The sequence below is a fragment of the Sturnira hondurensis genome, unplaced genomic scaffold, assembly GCF_014824575.4.
Source record: "Sturnira hondurensis isolate 20B ecotype Veracruz unplaced genomic scaffold, ASM1482457v3 Scaffold0007222, whole genome shotgun sequence".
Taxonomy (NCBI): domain Eukaryota; kingdom Metazoa; phylum Chordata; class Mammalia; order Chiroptera; family Phyllostomidae; genus Sturnira; species Sturnira hondurensis.
In genome coordinates, this window is record NW_028079853.1 from 291,772 (window position 1) to 309,409 (window position 17,638).

The window sequence follows — 17,638 nt, forward strand, 5'->3', positions numbered from 1 at the left end:
TCAGCCCCCCCAAAACCCCCAGGCCCATGAGCAGTCATTCCTTCCCTTCCCCCAAACCCTGGCAACCATTAACCTACTTTCTGTCTCTATGAATTGCCTATTGTGGGCATTCCACTTAAATGAAATCCCATAATATGTTTTCTTTTGGGTCTGGCTTTTTTGCACTTGGCATAATGTTTCCGAGGCTCATTCATGTTGAAACATGGATCAGTACTTCATTCTTTTTTATGGCCAAGTAACAGTCCATTGTTTGAATAGACCGTATTTGTTTATCCACTCATTAGCTCATGCACATTTGGGTTGTTTCCACTTAATTAAAATTTAAATAGCCACATGTGGCTCGTGACTGATTTCAACAGTATAGCAGAGGTCAGAACCCACGGGGCTGGGCTTTATAAGTGAACCTCGCTCAGATGTGTTCTCCCACCATCCCATCCCAGCCTGGTGGAGGGAGACCAGGATGCTCCTGAACTCTGGTCTAGAGCAGCAACTGCAGAGTTCCTTCTCCCCAGCCCTGCTCAGCACCCCAAGCCTACCTCAGATCTGGGCCCCCAGAAAGGCCTGGCTCTGGATGCAGCAGAGGAGGGGGTCTCAGGAGGAAGCCCAGAGTCCAACCCCACACAGCTCCTGCAGCTGCATCCCTTTGGGAGTGGGGCTGGGACTCAACTCCCCCTTCCTCTCCTGGCCCGCATCTCCAGCAGCTGCCCACTCTCTGCCCGTAGATCCAGGAAAGCGAGCACATCAAGGTGGAGAACAGCGAGGGCGGCAGCAAGCTCACCATCCTGGCCGCGCGCCAGGAGCACTGCGGCTGCTACACTCTGCTGGTGGAGAACAAGCTGGGCAGCAGGCAGGCCCAGGTCAACCTGACGGTGGTCGGTGAGTCTGGAATGGGTTGGCCTGGAAGTGGGGAGATAGGAACGGTAGAGACCACCCAGGCAGGACGCTGGACTTCAGGCCTCATCTCCCAGGGAACCTAGTCCCTCTGACCCGTATCTCTGCTCACAGCCTCCATACTCTCACTTCGTTTCTTCTGCCCGATCTCACACTGTTGCTGTGTCTCACATGCATTGAGAGCTCCAGACCCTACACGCACCCTCACCGTGGTTTCCTCCTCCTGTGAATCCCTTCCCGGCTTCTCTTTCTTTCTACCCTTTGGAGACCCTGAGCTCCTCCAGGTCTTCTCCTACTGGCACCCATAACTCCTTTCTCCTCTCTGGGCCACCACTCTCCCCCACCAGCTCAGTCCCATGGAAATTTTCACCTTGAATCAGTTCTGCCTTCTGACTTCACTGCTTCTACACCTGATTTTGGGGGCATTGCATCAACCCACAGACTCAGTCAGGGTTCTGACAAGATTCAGGCTTGGCCAAGGCATCAGTGCTGGTCAGTGCCCGTGCCCACTCTCTGGGATAGCTTGTCACCCTGAAGGCCTTGGCCTCTAGCTTCTCTGAGAACTGGGAGGTGTCAGGCAGGGGCTTGCTCAGCTTCAGGGCCCCACACCTATGGGTGTCTCTGTACCCGTCCCCAGGCTGACTTCACCCCTTCCCCCCATTGACCCGGTGTTTACTGATGTGATCTTTCTTTTGTTCCCTTAGGTCAGCACTCTTAAATCTATAAAGCCAGTGTACCAGGGGTCAGAGAATAGATTTCTCATCTATAACAGATTGGGGGGATGGGGGGCTTTTCTCACTCTTTTTGTCTTTCGTGACTTTGGAAGCTTATTTCAATAGTTTTTCCTGTGAAGTCAGGAACACTGGGTGAGGTGGCGGGGGCAGGGGGAGGGGTGCGGAGGTTGGGAGTTTGGTGCATGTGATCCCATCAGTCTGTCTTTACGCTGAGACTTGTACCTGCGGCATTGATTTGGCCCCACGTCCTCACCCATTAGCAAGCGCTGGTCTCCAGTTTTTCCTGGTGTCCTCACTCATCTGCCCCTGCTAGGGGAACTTTGGGGTCCACGCCTCTGAACTACTTTTCTGTGACCGTGTCCCCTACCCCCACTCAGCAAGGTCCACTCAGTGCCACACACTCTCCTCCCCCATCACCATTGCTTAAACCGCAGTTCTGGCCTTTTATGGTTTAGTTTCTGATTCTCCTCAGCCAGTACTGACAAGGCCATTGGTGTGGCTGCCCGCCAGCTGGCAGGAGCAGCCCGTTAGATGCCGTCCTGGGAGGGGAGAGGAACGGAGGGGAGCAGCTTTCTGTCTGCCTCCCCCTCGCAGAGCTAAGAATAGAATTGCTCAATAAAATGAGGACTTGCACTGATGCAAAGAGCAAAGCCACGTCCATTCAGAGCTCGTGGATTTAGAATTAGTCCAACGTAAACCTGGATTTAGCCTAGATTTACCTGTGCATCTCTGATGACGTCTCTGTATTATCTGATCAGGGCTGATTAACTAGATGTAAAATGTATGGGATGAGACAGGAATTATTCGGCTTACCCTGCATGGTTTTCAGGCGCTTTGGAAGCCCCTGTTTATAGACAAGCTAAATAAGGCTGGTTTAACATGACTTCTGTTTGTCAGCAGTAAACTTCACGCGTGTTCTTAAAAGAACCACTTCCTTTTCAGATAGTCTATGACTCCCAATTCATAAATGATCATAAAAGTTAGCCTTTCCCTCAGTCAGTTTAAAGGAGTGACATTTAGCTCTTTCAAAGGCTTCTGGTCATTGTATGTTAACAGGCAGTGTGGGGATTTGCAGGGCTCGGAGGGCCTCTCCTCCGCCCGCACTGTAGCAGCAACCTCGGAGGGGCGGGGGGTGGGCAGGCGAGGCTGGCCCGACCCACATGAATTCCTTCCTGTAGCTTGTCCAGCAAGAGAGAAACAGGTCACTCTGCATGTCTTTAAAGGAGAAAAACAAAGTAGAAAGAACCCTAAATACCCAGTAATCCCCAAATGCTATCTGAGCCTGGAACTCGTACGGTTTTTAAGGGTGGGAGATTTTCCTTCATAGTGCTTGGCTTGGAGTTGAGCAAGTTGTGACTTGATCTGATTCTACCCGAGAGCCTAGAAAACAACTGGCCCCTGGATCGAGGGTCTGAAGACTTTTTGTAATCTCCTTGGGCTCTGCCACGAGCTGGCTGGGTGTCCTTGGTAAAAAAACTGCCTTGGCCTCCCAGGGGCCACAGGCCAGGATATCCAGGGAGATGACCCCGGAGCTCTTGCAGCCCCTGCCTTTCTATGAAAGACGTGAACAACCGCTGAGGTGCCAGTGCAGGGAGACCGAGGTGGGGCAGGCACAGCCACAGAGCATCGTCGAACACACAAGCAGGTAGAGCCCGCTAGGATGGTCACTCAAGGGAAAGCCATTAGACTTGAGATCCTCCATTTTCTCAGGAGTGCAAACATTTGCTGAACAGAAAATCCTGGAGCTGGGTGCCATCAGAGACCTGACCCTTGGACTCAGCGTTTCCCATTCTATTAGTCAGGTCTCCAGGGAGCCATGGGAAAATTCCCAGGAACCCTGGAGCTCTGGGCACTAGACACTGAGCCTGCCTTCTCTTTACCAGGCCATCCCCAGGTCGCGCTCCCAGACCCTGTGTGGCTGTGCCGCTAGGTTGGAGGGCAGGTGCACGGGTGCTCCGTTCTGACGATTTCATCCCTGAATGGTCTGCCTCTGCACGGGCTCTGCGGGCTGTAAAAAACAGGAAGCATCAGACACAGCCCAAGGTCTTGAGGGGGTTGGGGCTTCCAATCTCAGGCCACTTCAGATGTGGGTCTTTTCTGAACTCCTTATTTCAAATTCCTTGAAAGCACTGAAGTTTCACTTGGAATTACTGCCACTCTCTCCAAATTTTGCATCTTCTCTTGTACCACAAGGGGTGACATACTAGAGGTCTGTCCAAAAGGTATCCAACCATATATCCAACCATATAATCTGAAAAATAGGGACATTTATTGAAGAAGATACAAAATGCAAGAAACACTGAACTTAGGACAGTGATGCCTCAGTCCCCTTCAAAGTAGGCACCTTGGGACTTCACACGGTTCTCCCAACCACCATCAGCTGGCCCATTGTATTTTCCTGAATCTCATCAATGGTCTGAAATCTCTTCCTTTTAAGGGGTGATTTTAGCTTTTGGAAAAGCCAGGGTGCCAAATCTGGGCTGTAGGGGGCTTGAGTCACCTGGGTGATTTTGTATTTTGCAAAAACACTCTGCATGAGACGTGACGCATGAGTGGGCCCATTGTCATGATGAGGCTGCCCATCATCCGCTGCTTGTCGCTGTGGCTTCTGAATCATGTGAATAGTTTGCACTGAGGAATTTTGGAGTTTAATGCAAAATTTGATGCAGATTTGTTACTCTCCTCTCTCAGTGTTTTCGAATGCAACAGCCACACAGTACATATGCTCACTCAATGGCATCTGCCGTCCCAACAGACTAGTACAGTGAAGTTGTCAGCCATGCACATTCCAGTCCACTCTCCTTGGCTGCCAGGTTACACTGGTGTCACAGAAACTCGTTCTATTAACAATGTCTGGACTTTTCCTGGACAGACCTCATGTGCCATATATCAGTTGTCCCTCTTCCAGCCCAGAGACATCTGAACAGGGGAGAGGACACGTGGTACCTCTTCTGCAGTATACACTTCTCAAAGTTTTCTCTCCTTGACCGAAGCAGAGGGGAGGAGATCCGTCAGTGGAGGCCGCTGCATCCCTGAAACCTGCGTGACTCTAAATGTGCTCAGTCAGACACTTTGCAGGGTTTCTTTGTGGGGAGCAGTGTGTCTGTCTTCCATCCCTCTTTAGGCATTTTACTTTTGTAGCTAGGTCTTGAGAGGACTTGATCCACTTGCCTCTAAGAGAGTTTAGAGTAATAAACATCTTAGCCAACACCAGAAATATTTCTAAAAAGACCAATATATCTTTCAGAACAAACAGTTTTTCTAAGAGAACATATTTAGCAGCTAGTGAAAGTGGTTCCATCATGGGAGGCCTCCAGAGTGACTGCAGACAGTGGCTGTGTCCCAATCCCAGGATCACCGCCGGTCGAGGTCCTGGCTTGGGTGGCAGGGGGCGGACAGTGTCCAGGCAGCGCGTTCTTGGCTGCGGCGTACAAGCAGCAGGGCATGGGGGTGGGCAGAGAACAGCTATGCATGTGAATGTGTGTACGTACATGTTTACACACACATGCAAAATGTTTCCTCCCCATGATATATGCAGGGTCGTTTGTAGAAACTCTGGTTTTCCTGACTCGCTGAGGACTAGGAGAATAGAAATCAAGGACTTTACCTAGGTTTGTTTACACGATGCTTGTAAAACCTCTCAAAGGAACGTACATATTAGCACCATGTTTCCTAAGAAAAAGACAAACCAGTCTTGGAAGTTAAGGGATTCACCAGAGTTCACGTAGCTTATAAATTCACACAACATAAAAGGGGGGTTTTACTTGTTAGATGGGGGAGCTCTGCCCCTCAGAGGGCCTTAGGAGGGGGCTGCAGGGCTACCACGTACTGACGTCTGTAGCCAGACCAACCACCTGCAGAAGCTAAATCTGACACGTAGGAAAATTTTGTTCAAATCAGCAACTGACAAAATCAGCAAAGCTCAAGAACCTCATTGAGGTATTGGCTGCCATGATTTGCCTTGAAGTTGGCCAACATGACTAGTTCTCAGCATTACTGGTCCAAATGGGAAGGCAACCAGCCAAAGCCACCACTTCCTGTGTCCTCAGCTCGTTGTCTGGCCCTCCGTCAGGGGTGCCTTGGTTTGCTTTTGAAACTGCTTACCCCACCCTTACACCAGTCCTACAAGGATAAAAAGGTGGGGTCGGAGTAACTTTCAGTGTGTTATGAAGTCAGAAATAAACTCCTCCAATAAATGGTGACAGTAATGGCTCTTCAACCCCGTCACTTTTCTAAGAACATCTCATAACCGCCTTGTGATCCAAGTGCTATTATTATCCACACTTTACAGATGGGGAAACTGAGGCACAGCAACACGTAGTGAAGGGGGTCAGAGCTGTGTTCAAACCCAGACCCGTCTGGCTCCAGAATCCACTGCACTGCATGGCCTGTCAGCGAGGCCCTAGTCCCCCGCCTCAGAGAAGGTGGAGTCTGACCCCTAGTTATGTCACGGGTCACTGGCCCGGGGCCTGAAGGACACACACGTGCGTACACACACACACACACACACACACACACACACAGAACTCTCTCTCAAAACAGTTTGGATGGGAAGCAGTCCATGCCTTCTGGGCAGCTTCCTAGATCTGTTTACACTGAGAAATATGTTTATGACTGGGACAAAGTACAGGAAATCATGACTTGTGACTTGTAGACTGGAAAACTAGCCAAAAAAAAAAAAAAAGAGTTTTCTCCGAGAAAATAGGTGTTTGCAGGGCTTTCTTATAGGTGGGTTTGTGCCTGCACGTGACTGTGTGGGTGGGGGAACCGAAGCCAGGACCAGGGATGTCCGCCTGAATTCTCTGAGCCTCTCCCCCACAGGAGACCTGATTCAGAAACTCCCTTTCCCACAGTTCCGAAGAGTTGGATGATGTCGTGTTTCTCTCTCCCCAGACAAGCCAGACCCCCCGGCCGGCACGCCTTGTGCCTCTGACATCCGGAGCTCCTCGTTGACCCTGTCTTGGTACGGCTCCTCGTACGATGGGGGCAGTGCCGTGCAGTCCTACAGCGTGGAGATCTGGGACTCCGTGGACAAGACTTGGAAGGAACTCGCCACGTGCCGCAGCACCTCATTTAACGTCCAGGACCTGCTGCCTGACCGAGACTATAAGTTCCGCGTGCGTGCAATCAACGTGTACGGAACCAGCGAGCCAAGCCAGGAGTCTGAGCTCACAGTCGTGGGAGAGAAACCCGAGGGTAAGCTGCCTTCCCTTCCTCGCTGGTTTGAAATAAGTGTGCGTATACTGGCCTGTGTAGGTGGAAACCTGGACTGAGAGGGGCCCCAAGGAACTGGGAAGACACTGATGATGGCAGGCAGACTCTTTTGGTACCTTGATTTCCAAGGTTGTGGTCCTGATCCATACTTTCAAGAGAAGTACTATGGCCTTTCAAAACCCACCGAACCAGTGATTCTGGCCCACTGCCACCAGGGGGTGATGGTGTGTTCATCGGCAGCATAGTCTGGAAGGCCAGAGCTCTCTCCTCTCGCACTCGGCTTTGAGTGTCTGCTCAGTGTCCAGTTCTTGGGACACAAAGATGAAACAAGGAGCTTAAAATCGAACTCGGGGACAGCAGTGCACACAGCTAACCACAGTGAGAAGGGCCACATCCCATTCCAGCCGTGCAGACAGATGGCAATGGGGACACAGCAGAAGGCATGAATAATTTTGCCATGGAGGCTGAGGAAAGCTTCCTAGATGAGGTCACATTCACACCGAGTCTTAGAAAAAGGGATGGGCTTCTAAGAGACAGGGAAGAGAAGAAGAGGCATTTCCCACGGAGGAAACATCATGAGGGAAGGTGTGAAGGGATGGGAACGCACGGCCCTGTGGGAAGCTCCGATGTGGCCAGGGCTGAGTGTGGGGTGGAAGCAACACTGATGTAGGTCAGATGGTAAAGTCCGTCAAAGATCTTCAGTCCAGAGATAGATGAGATTAGCTCTGTGTTGTTGTGTTTTTTTTGATGCAACCTAATATTTATTTCACGTAGCATACAGATTCTAGCAATAGATAGAGTTGTATGTTCCTAAGACTTTTAAAATGTCACCTTTTGAGGGGGGATTAGATTTTTAAAAATTCTTTTACTGTGTACGGCATTACAATTTGGCATCTGTATGTACTACCGAGTGATCGCCATTATGAGTCCGGTTTTTTAGAAAGAGAATTACTAGGTTGCAGGCCAGTTTCCGGCAGGGGCCAGTTCCCTGCAGGGGATGCACGAGAAGCAACCATACATTGATGTTTCTTTCCTCTCTCCTTCCCTTCCCCTCTAAAAAAAAGATAAATAAATAAAGTATTAAATATATATATATATATATATATAAAAGAAAGAGAATTAGAGGAAGAGGCATGCTTGGCTACAGCATGTGCCCTGGACTGGCCATTTTCGGGTCCTGGGAGCTGGTTGGAACGCAGACCCTCAACACCCCCTCTGCCCTATTCCTTTCTGAACTTTCATCATGTACCCCCCCATACCATGGATTCGTGTTCGTATAAAAGTTGGGCTGGAGGAGGGGGTGTCGGAGTCAGTGAGATACCAGTTGGTACTCAGTGGTGTCGTCCAGGAGAGAGATGGTGAGGGTATGAACGAAAGCCCCAGGATGTAGCATTCACCTTCCTTGGTGACTTTGGGGTAGAGAGTTGAGGGAAAAAAAAATTAAAAGACTTTAGGATGACTCCCAGTCCCTGGCTTGGGTCACCGAACACAAATTCAAGACCATTTAGAAGTTTATCGTTATGATTCATGGAGACTGACATATATGACGCACTTGCTGTATGCTAACAATATGGTGAGCATTTCACATGAATGGTTTCATGCACCCAACTCAGTGAAGCAGATGCTGGCATCACCTCCATTTCACAGGTAAGGAAAAGGGGGTTAGACGGGTGAAGCTACTCACCCCAGATCTTAGAGCTGGTAAACAGCGAGCCAAAGCTTGGACTCAGAGCGGACTGACCCAGGGCCTGTGCTTCTTTTATTAAACTGATGGAGGAGGTCGGGCTGCCTTCCCAGTGGCTTGAAGGCCAGACAGCAGGGAGCCCAGGGGCGTGGGGAGCAGGCAGGTGAAGGTAGGGGTCCCAGGAGAGGCAACCAGCTTGCAGTCTGCATGTTTGTAGCATGTTTCTTCAAGAAGAGAACTCCCTACCTCTCGGAAAGGTGATGAGAAAAGGATAACGTTGCGATGAGAAGATGTTCACTCGCTGGAAGGAGAAGCTGTAACTGGGAGAAACTGTAGAATCCCTGAGGAAGCCCACACAGAGGATCAGAGGCCACCCGAGATGCAGGGAGGAGGCCAGGGCTGCAGCTTCCAGGGCTGGAAGGGTGGCTGGGAGCTTTTGGCCCTGGGCAGGTGGCCTCTCCTGCCCTGCGGCCAGCTAACCCCTCTCTGTGGTCCCCAGACCCCTCCTGGGGCCCCACCAGGCTGGGAGCAGATGAAAGGAAATGTTGAAATTGCCTGCAACCCAGAGGAATGGTCCAGGCCACCCAGGGCTTCCAGACTGGAAGCTGCTCCCGCCCTCAGGCCCCGCTGGATTGTCAGGGGGCAGGAGGTGGAGGCCAGAACAGTTGGCCAGCATTAGACCTGAGGGTCGGAGGATAGAGGGCAGGTGGGAGGGTGAGGTAGAAGGGGAGGGTTCCAAGCAGATCCCTGCGTGACCACTCAGACGGCGGTCAGTTATAACCTGGGTAGGTCATCTCTTGCTAGTTTAGAAGGGAAAGGGCTCTCACAGAAGTAGGGTGGGCACACGCATGTGCGTGTGACAGGGAGGGATGGGACAGGTGGTCATGATGGGTCATTCTGTGGAACCTGGTGAGGATAGTGGTCATCATAAAGCCAGAACCAGTTAACCCTCCCTGCACTGAGCCCAGCGCACGTTGCCGTCACCTTCCCCACAGCCACCACTCCTGCCTCTGCCTTCACAGCATCAGCCTCTGCTCGTCCTGACCTCTCGGCCGCACCCCTGCTGGCACCCAGGCCTCACTGTGCCCTCACTCACCCAGTGTGTCTTTCCCCCTTCCTTGCTCCAGGTGCTGCTGGAGGACCCTGGGAAATGATGGAGGAGGAGTCTCAGGGGCCCCATAAGCCAGAGCTATTTGTCTGACTAGGATCCCTAACTTAACGCCTCCCCACCTGTCTTCCCCAAACTGAGTAAACAGAAGCCCTGCCTTAGCACGGCTGCCTCCCCGCTCCCGCCCCCCACCATCCCATCCAGGTCTAGGTCTACACTCCCACGCTACTGGGCTCCAGCTCTTAAATCCACTCTGCCCTTGTGCCTGACCCTAATTTGTTCTGTTGTGTAGTAGCTGTGAGCAAACAACTGTGATGAAGGCTTCTTGTGGGGTCGGACGTCCTTGCAACCCCGAGGACAGTTAAAGGTGCAGAGGTTGAAAACCCGAGGGCCGGAGAGCAGCAGCTCACCCTGTGCCGCTCACCCCTCCTGGGCTACAGCTGTGTGCGCAGAGGCCCTCTCTGGTGATGGGGTGCCCTCTAGTGACTGGTGGGTGGAAAGCAGCCCTCGACCTCCAAGTGGCTGCTCTCTGTCCAGGGCTGTTGAGACAAGTGCCTTGAGAGCATCCTGTGCTCTCATCTGTCCTCTCTCAAACACCTTCCCAAGGGCGGTCAGGCTCATCTGTCTGCAGAAATAGCTGAGGTCGTCCAAATAGCCTTTCCACTTAGCTCTTGGGTTTCATTGCTATTTATGAATAGAAGATTATTTTAACTGTTTATTGAAGTCCTGCCTATTGCAATTCTGCTCCTTCCTTGGTGGAGAGATGGAAACAGAGTGGTCGCCCCTCGTTACTACAACCCCTCATGCTTGCAGAGCTTGGCTAATTGAACTGTTGCCTGGCCCCAGCTCCTCTCCTGCTCCCGCCTGTGGCCATTCCCCCAAGTGGGATGGCGGCGGGAGGAGAAGGAAAGGGAGGAAGGGGACCGCCTCAGCCTTGGTCTGAGGTGACACAGAGCGAAGAGCGCAGTGGCAGTGAGCCAGAAAGGAGGGCAAGAATTCCCTGAGAGCGATCTAGGTCCCCACACCTGAAGCATCAGGCAAGCATTCCACACCTCGGGTGCGAGGGAGAGAGGCCGGGGGGTGAGAGGCAGGCGTGGTGTTCGTGACGAGGGCAGGAAGGCTGGCGGTTGGGCTTCCAGCTGGTGTCAGGCTGGTTGGGTGACACCAGTTCCACAGCTGTACGCCCTGCTCAGGGCTGACGGGGAGAGCCCCCAGGTGACAGGCCATCGGAAAGCCCCTCAAGGCTCCTCCACTAGGAAGGTGCAGACAGGCCCTCTGAAAGATGCCAGGCCCCCCAAATCCTGTTTTCTCTTTCCTCTCTCATCCTGCTGCTCCAACAGCAAAACATCACTGTTATTTTGGTGTGTCTAAGGCCCAGTCCAGTGACTGGCACCCACGGGTGCTCGTGAATGATTGCTGAATTGATTTGAATCTCTGGCTCCCTTTAAAGTCCTATTTGAAATTACCATGTTGAACCTACTTATTGCTCTTACAGTACCTTTTGGGGTGTCAGTTCCATATGGCTACAGCCTTCCTCTTATGTGAGGTAGAACACTACTTCTTCTCTTAAGTTATAGTATTCACTGATTGATGAAAGTCTGTCAGCCATTCTCATTCTTGGCAATTGTGATTTTTTAAACTTGTGTCTGCTCTAGACTTCTTTCCCGGGCAGAGAGGCCTCATCTCTCCTGCGCATCCTCACATGGTAGCTCTTCCTTCCAATGGCCCTCCATTCCTCCTCCGGCTCCACCTTGACTTTTAAGTGCCAACTGCCTAAGTCCCAGAATCAGAAGACCCCAGGCTCTGCCAGTGGCAGAGAAGCCACTCCTGTTTGTGGCCAGGGCACGTGTCCCCTGAGACAGCGTCCTGCTGTCTGCGGCCACAGGTTGAAGAAGTGGGCTCTCCTGCTTGGGTTTTAACCAGACACCATAGGGCTCATCGCCCCTGAGAAGCTGAATGATGACACTGTCCCTGAACATGTGACGCCATTACCGCCTTCCAGGTGTTTTGTGCCTGGGTGCGTCCTGGTCACATCTAAGTTTGACCATGTGACCCTCGACTCTCGAGTGGGTGACCTAGGAGACGTATCAGCCAGGCTCACATCCTGACAGTGTCTGTGAAACCCCTCCACTCATCTGAGAGTCTTGTCTATCTTTTCCTTTTAAAGTTTTTCATGGCATTTTCCTTTCTGGTCAAAATATTCCTCCTAATCCTGCTCAAGTTTAGTTTTCTTAAACTACTTCACCAACAGCATTTTAAGAACTCTGAACAGATCACAGTCTCCCTTGCCCCTCGTCACATGTTTATAAACTTTGCGAATTTCTGTTTCATAGTGAGGGGCACTTATTTTATATAAGGAAACATGTTACTTTTTTTCCCACGTTGTTTGTTTAGGTTTCAGTAACCTGTCCTCAGCCTAACAGAGAGGCCCACTGTCTGTCGCTGAGCCGCGCCTTCTCCCCTGCCCGCATCCCTGGCACGAACGTGCCGCTCACACGGCCCGTGGAGCTCAGCACCTTCACACACGCGGCCTCCTGCCTGGGCAGCATCCAGCCAAGCCCTCCGCCCCGCCTGCCCCGTCTTCCTCCTGGGACATCGTCCACGTGCTGTGTGCTTCTTTTCCTCTTCTTGCTCCGCAGGGAGTGTCAGCAAACCACACCCTTTCCCCAAGTCTTAGTCACACGCGTGTGCACACACACATCTGCACCTTTTAACTCCTCGTACCTCCCTCTCTAACTCCTCTCAAGTCTTTGTCTGTCTCCCCAGGAGCCTCCCTGGTTCCACCTGTCAGCCAGCACCGAGCCCACATCACGGCCGAGGGACACAGAGCACATCACAGAGCACGTCACAAAGCATGGCGTCTCAAGCTAGCCGGGGACCCCAGAAATCACCCGAAAGTGTAACTCCTCCCTTTTACAGATGAGGAGACAGAGGGAGGCCCAGAAAGGGAAAGACACTTAGCCGAGGTCAAGGAGCCAGAGTGGCGCTGTAGGCACGAACCCACGCTGGGGCGGAGGGAAGCCTGGCGCTCCGGCGTGTGCCGCCGGGCTTGCCTCCGCACATTCCCTCGGCCTCACCGGGCAGCCTCACCCACCTCCTCACGGCGTTCTGTCATTTCCTTTAAGTCAGAACTCAAGGACGCTTCTTCTCAAAACCACCACTCTGACTTCACAGCTGCCCCTGCTGTGCCACCTTCTCCCGCTGTGCACTGTGACGCCTTGTGCTTGCCTCGGTGACACATGGCCTGGATGGGTCACGTAAATGTGGTTTTGCCTCTCCAGCTGAGATAGGAGTTCCAAGAAAGGAAGTATCACACCTCTGCGTGTTCGTTTTGTATACCCACCTCAAATGACCAGACACCTGGCACATGGCTGGAATTCCGTAGAAACGTTTGGTAAATGGATCCATGGATTTGACCTGAGTAGCAATCGTACGTGGCTGACTTTCGAGCCAGAGCAGACAGGGGCTGTCACTATCGTGTGTAGTACTGAGAGTCAGAGGGCCGGCAGAGATGTGAAGAAGGGTGTGTCTAGGGGACTAGGAGGCAGAGCAGAAGGGATAGAATGGGAGCCGGCAGACGGGGTTGTGGGGTGAGGGGACCAGCACCCGCCCGCGCGCCTGTGGCCCTGTTGCAGCGCGGCCTTCCTGACCACAGGGGCGCCCAGAGCTCTGCGCTCGGTGGTCTCACACCTGGGGAGTCTGAGGCCTGACAGGCCCCCAGCAGGCTGGCTGTCGATGGGCCTTCAGTACTCATCACCCATGTCCCCTCTGCCCTTCCCGTCTCTCCCCAGAGCCGAAGGACGAAGTGGAGGTGTCAGATGACGGTGAGTGATGGCCACCCGTCCCCAGGGGGCACTCGGGGTGGAGGGAGTGAGTCAGGGGGTCTGAAGGCTCACACCATCCCAACCCCACCCCGCAGATGAGAAGGAGCCCGAAGTCGAATACCGGACGGTGACAATCAGTACCGACCGAAAGGTGTCTGACGTCTACGACATCGAAGAGAGACTAGGATCGTAAGTGGGGTGGGAAGCACCCTTTGGGCCCCCAGCGAGAGGGGGCACCGGTCCCACAGCTGAGTTCCGTACTTGTCTTCCTGTTCTCTCCTGGGCTTTGCCAACCCCCCAGGCTGCTGTTCCTGCAGAATGGGCAGGGACTGACCCTGTCGGCCTCCCCGGGAGCGGCACCCACCCGGGCTCTCGCAGGAGCTGCTCATGTGGTTCTGTGCTGGCCCGACTCTGTGAGAGGCTCTCGCGAGTCCTGCCCGGATGGGGTCTGCGTTGAACTGTCTCCAGGATCCCACCAACAGACCCACAGGAGGCAGTCCAGCCTGAGCGGTGCTCACTTCACCGATTATAGCTTTAGTGCTTCAGTAAAACGCACCCCTCGGAATGCACAGCTGCCCGTCATGGCTCACTTTATGAACTTGGTCCGTGCTCTGAATCCTCCCCGGAGTGTGGGCCCCAGCCCCGAGCTCTCATCACAGCCAAGCGGAGCCGTGCCCTCCAGCAGCAGCAGCCCAGGCTGTCCGTCTCCCGCCGACACTATTCCCGGAGGAGTACGGGAGGTGGAAGAAAAGGGCATGGGGCTCGGCTTTATTCTCAGCCTCGTACCAGTGCCCACGAGGAGCCTGCCCATCAGTGGAAGCTGTGTCAGAGGACCCACAGCGGGCAGAGGGGCTCTCCTGGACTGTCCCCAGGGGACAGTGCTGAAGCATGGAGTGGAAGGAGGGTAGCCACTCAGGGAAGACTTTCTCACCCCAACCTCATGGGTCCCTGTGTGGGGCAGGGGAAAAAGTCCACCAGCTGAGCCTGAGGCCTCACCAGGGAGACGGCACTCCCGGGGAAACAGCAAGACCGGCCAGTGCCTGGGAGGGGAAGTGGGGCACAGACTGAGGTTGACGAGCGATAAAGAAGGAGTAGGTTTGCAGTATTAGAAATGCACTTTGTTGTTCTGGAGCAGTGCTGGCAAACTTGTTCTTTAAAGGGCCCAATAATGGGCATTTTAGGTTTTGTGGGCCACACGGTCTGTGTTGCAGCTACTCCTTCGGTCATTCAGGCACAGAGCAACCACAGGCAATGTGCGCACAAATGGGCATATTTCCAATAAAACTTTATGTAAACAGGCGGGCCGGGTTTGTCCCACAGGCCACAGTCTGCCAACCCCCACTTAGTGGAAAGCTTGGCCAAACTGGCCTTTTCTCTCCTTTCACCTGCAGCGGGAAATTTGGACAGGTCTTTCGACTTGTAGAAAAGCAAACTGGAAAAATCTGGGCAGGGAAATTCTTCAAGGCATATTCAGCAAAAGAGAAAGAGAATATTCGCGAGGAGATCAGCATCATGAACTGCCTCCATCACCGCAAGCTGGTCCAGTGCGTGGATGCGTTCGAAGACAAGGCCAACATCGTCATGGTCCTGGAGATGTGAGTAGCCTGCTGCCCAGCAGCCCGGGGGGGGGGGGGGTTGGGCCTGGGAGCCCCGGAAGCGTCCCCCCCACTGTCCCACCTCAGCCCCTCTGCTGCAAGCAGGGGCGTGACATGCAAGATGCTCACCAGCCCACATGGCCAGGTGCTGGGAGGAGCCCTGTGCACAGCGCTGGGCCTGACCCGCTGACCACCAGCCCACTGCAGCCCCTGCTCATTTTCATAACAAACAGGCAGCTCTTTGAGGGCCCCTGTGCCCTTCCCACCCTCAGCTCCCTGTGAGAGTGCTCTTTGGTTTCTTCCAAGGGCATTCGGGTCTAGAGGTGGCTTTAGAGTGGAAGCGGAGGGACAGGGCAGCTTCCTGACTAGGCTGGGAGCTCAGAATATAGAAGCGTTGGCCTTTGCTCCTTTGCTGTGCTCTGCATGCCCGGCCCTCGCTCTTCTGTGCTGTCTCGACTTCTCACTCTCCAAACAATAGCACTTCCTGTGCGGGGTTGTACACAGGCAGGGGATGGATCAGATGACCTCCAGCCAAGGCTTTCCTTTTCCAGTCTTCCCTCTCGTCCTGTTCCTCCACCTCTCTCACCTCTGAGCGGTGGGCCTGCATCCACATACACAAACACATGCGTGCAAACATACACACCCACTTAAAATCACACACAAATGCACACGCTGACATCAGTAAGCCAGATGTCTTCCACGGTGTGTGTTTTTTTAAGCATTTCTTTTCCTTTTTCTGATCTGACTGTCTTTACTAGATACTATCACATCAAAAACTGTGAGATCACCTGCCATGAAAAATCGCATTCCCACTTCTGCCCCCATCTTACCACCCGGTTCTTACCCCCCCCCAACCAGGAACCAATTTTATTGGTTTTGTCTATATCTTTCCAGTTCCTTTATGAAAATGCAAGGGTATAGAATACATATATCCACAGTTTCTTACCTTTTAACACAAAGGTCACTTGCACTCAGGATTCTATACTTTGCTTCTTTTCCATTCAACGGTTTATCTTGGAGATAGTCCCGTGTCAGTAGCCAGTGAGCTGCGTCATGCTCCCTGCTCCTCACAGCAGCCTCGAGTGCCTATGCCACAGTTCATCGTCTGCCTTTGATGGGAGGGTGGGCAATTTCCAGGCTTTTGCTTTTATAAGCAAGCAGTTCTTTACTCGTGCCCGTGTACATCCTGTAGGATAAATCCCCAGAAGTGTGGGAGGGCTGGGTCAACGTGCGTTTGAAATTTCTGAGAGATAGTGTGCAGTTGCCTTTAGCATCCTTGAACTGCTCCTCCACAGCAGGGCCTTCAGCCTTTGGCAGGAATGCTAGACTGTTCGCACATTCTTCCCAGGCCAGGGAGGCCAGGGAGGCCAGGGAGGCCAGGGAGGCAGCCCTGAGCTCCAGGTGTGACCCCCTCCCCTTGTTCTGAAAACATTTTGATGTGTTCCTTTCAGTTTATGTTCCTTAGGAAGGCGCCGTGGTTAATGGCGCAGCCTGGAGCCTGATAAACCTCCCCTCAGTCCCAACTCTGCCTCTTACTTGCTGTGCGACCTTGAATAAATTATGCAACTGTGCCAGCCCTTAGTGCTGATACCTGTAAAAGGATATAAACTGCCCCATGAATAATGTGGGGGTTAAACGAAATGACATATGGTGGGCACAGTGCTCTGTAATTGAGAGTCATTCTTTATAGTACGATGCATTGACTGTTTCTGTATCCTGGTCTTTTTTCCACTGAAAAGTATTTTGTGAGCATTTTAACACCCAACTAGGTATTGTGGGACAAATCCTACTATTCAGGTTCTATTGCTGTTTAGCAGTGATTTTGTAATTAGCAAACCCTCCTAGTAGGAGAGGTATTTGGATTAGACTCCCATTTGGTTCTAAAATTCTGGGGAACTACAAAAGATTCAAAGAAAATCTTTATTCATATCTTAAACTCTGTTTTCAGCGCCAAACTCAGATTTATGTCTCCGCTTCAGGAAAGATTCAGCCATGTCTGGGACCTGGCCCTCACCACAGCCCTGTGGGGGCAGCTTCTCACATTCACTCTAAGCCAGGCTGCTTGGTCCAGGCAGTGTGGGCATGTGGGGACATGGGAATAACTGTCTTATCTTAAGTTAGACCATGAGCAAGTTCATGAGGGCGTGCGGGGACGGGGGTAGGAGGCAGCCCCGCTTGGGTAAGGCCGGGCAGCGGCACCCGTGGGCAGAATACCATACTTAGCTTGGAATCAAGAGTTGGCAGGCTGGATGGAAAATGTTGGGAGAAAATGTGAGAAGGCTCAGCGGTCTGGGTTCCATCCCTCTGCCCCACACCTCCCCCCCAGGACAGCAGCAAGACTTCCATGCACGGATGTCAGAGGATTCGCTGGCACTTGGGGGTGAGAACTTGTCCCCTCATAGGAATTCAACCCAAGAAGCAAGAGCAGATTCAGACTCGATCTGTACTTTCCTTCTGGCTTAAACCGACCTGGCCTCGGAGAGCTAAAAGGTTGGAGTTCAGCGGTACAATATGCTACTCCCCATGTTTGATGGAGAAACTGGGATTAAGAGAAGGACAGTGCCTGGTAACAGAGGGGGAAAGATATG

The 17,638-nt window shown here is 52.6% G+C and overlaps 1 protein-coding gene across 4 annotated transcripts in view; it reads left to right on the plus strand.

The window, feature by feature from the left end:
- The window catches only part of MYLK (myosin light chain kinase), a 192,266-nt gene that overhangs the window by 143,181 nt on the left and 31,447 nt on the right, over nucleotides 1–17,638 (plus strand). For all 4 annotated transcript variants that reach the window (XM_037051461.1, XM_037051460.1, XM_037051462.1 and 1 more), the window contains 5 exons: nucleotides 723–876; nucleotides 6,519–6,821; nucleotides 13,423–13,455; nucleotides 13,551–13,644; nucleotides 14,847–15,050. In XM_037051461.1, the coding sequence (XP_036907356.1) occupies nucleotides 723–876; nucleotides 6,519–6,821; nucleotides 13,423–13,455; nucleotides 13,551–13,644; nucleotides 14,847–15,050 (788 nt within the window). The remainder of the gene's footprint in view (nucleotides 1–722; nucleotides 877–6,518; nucleotides 6,822–13,422; nucleotides 13,456–13,550; nucleotides 13,645–14,846; nucleotides 15,051–17,638) is intronic.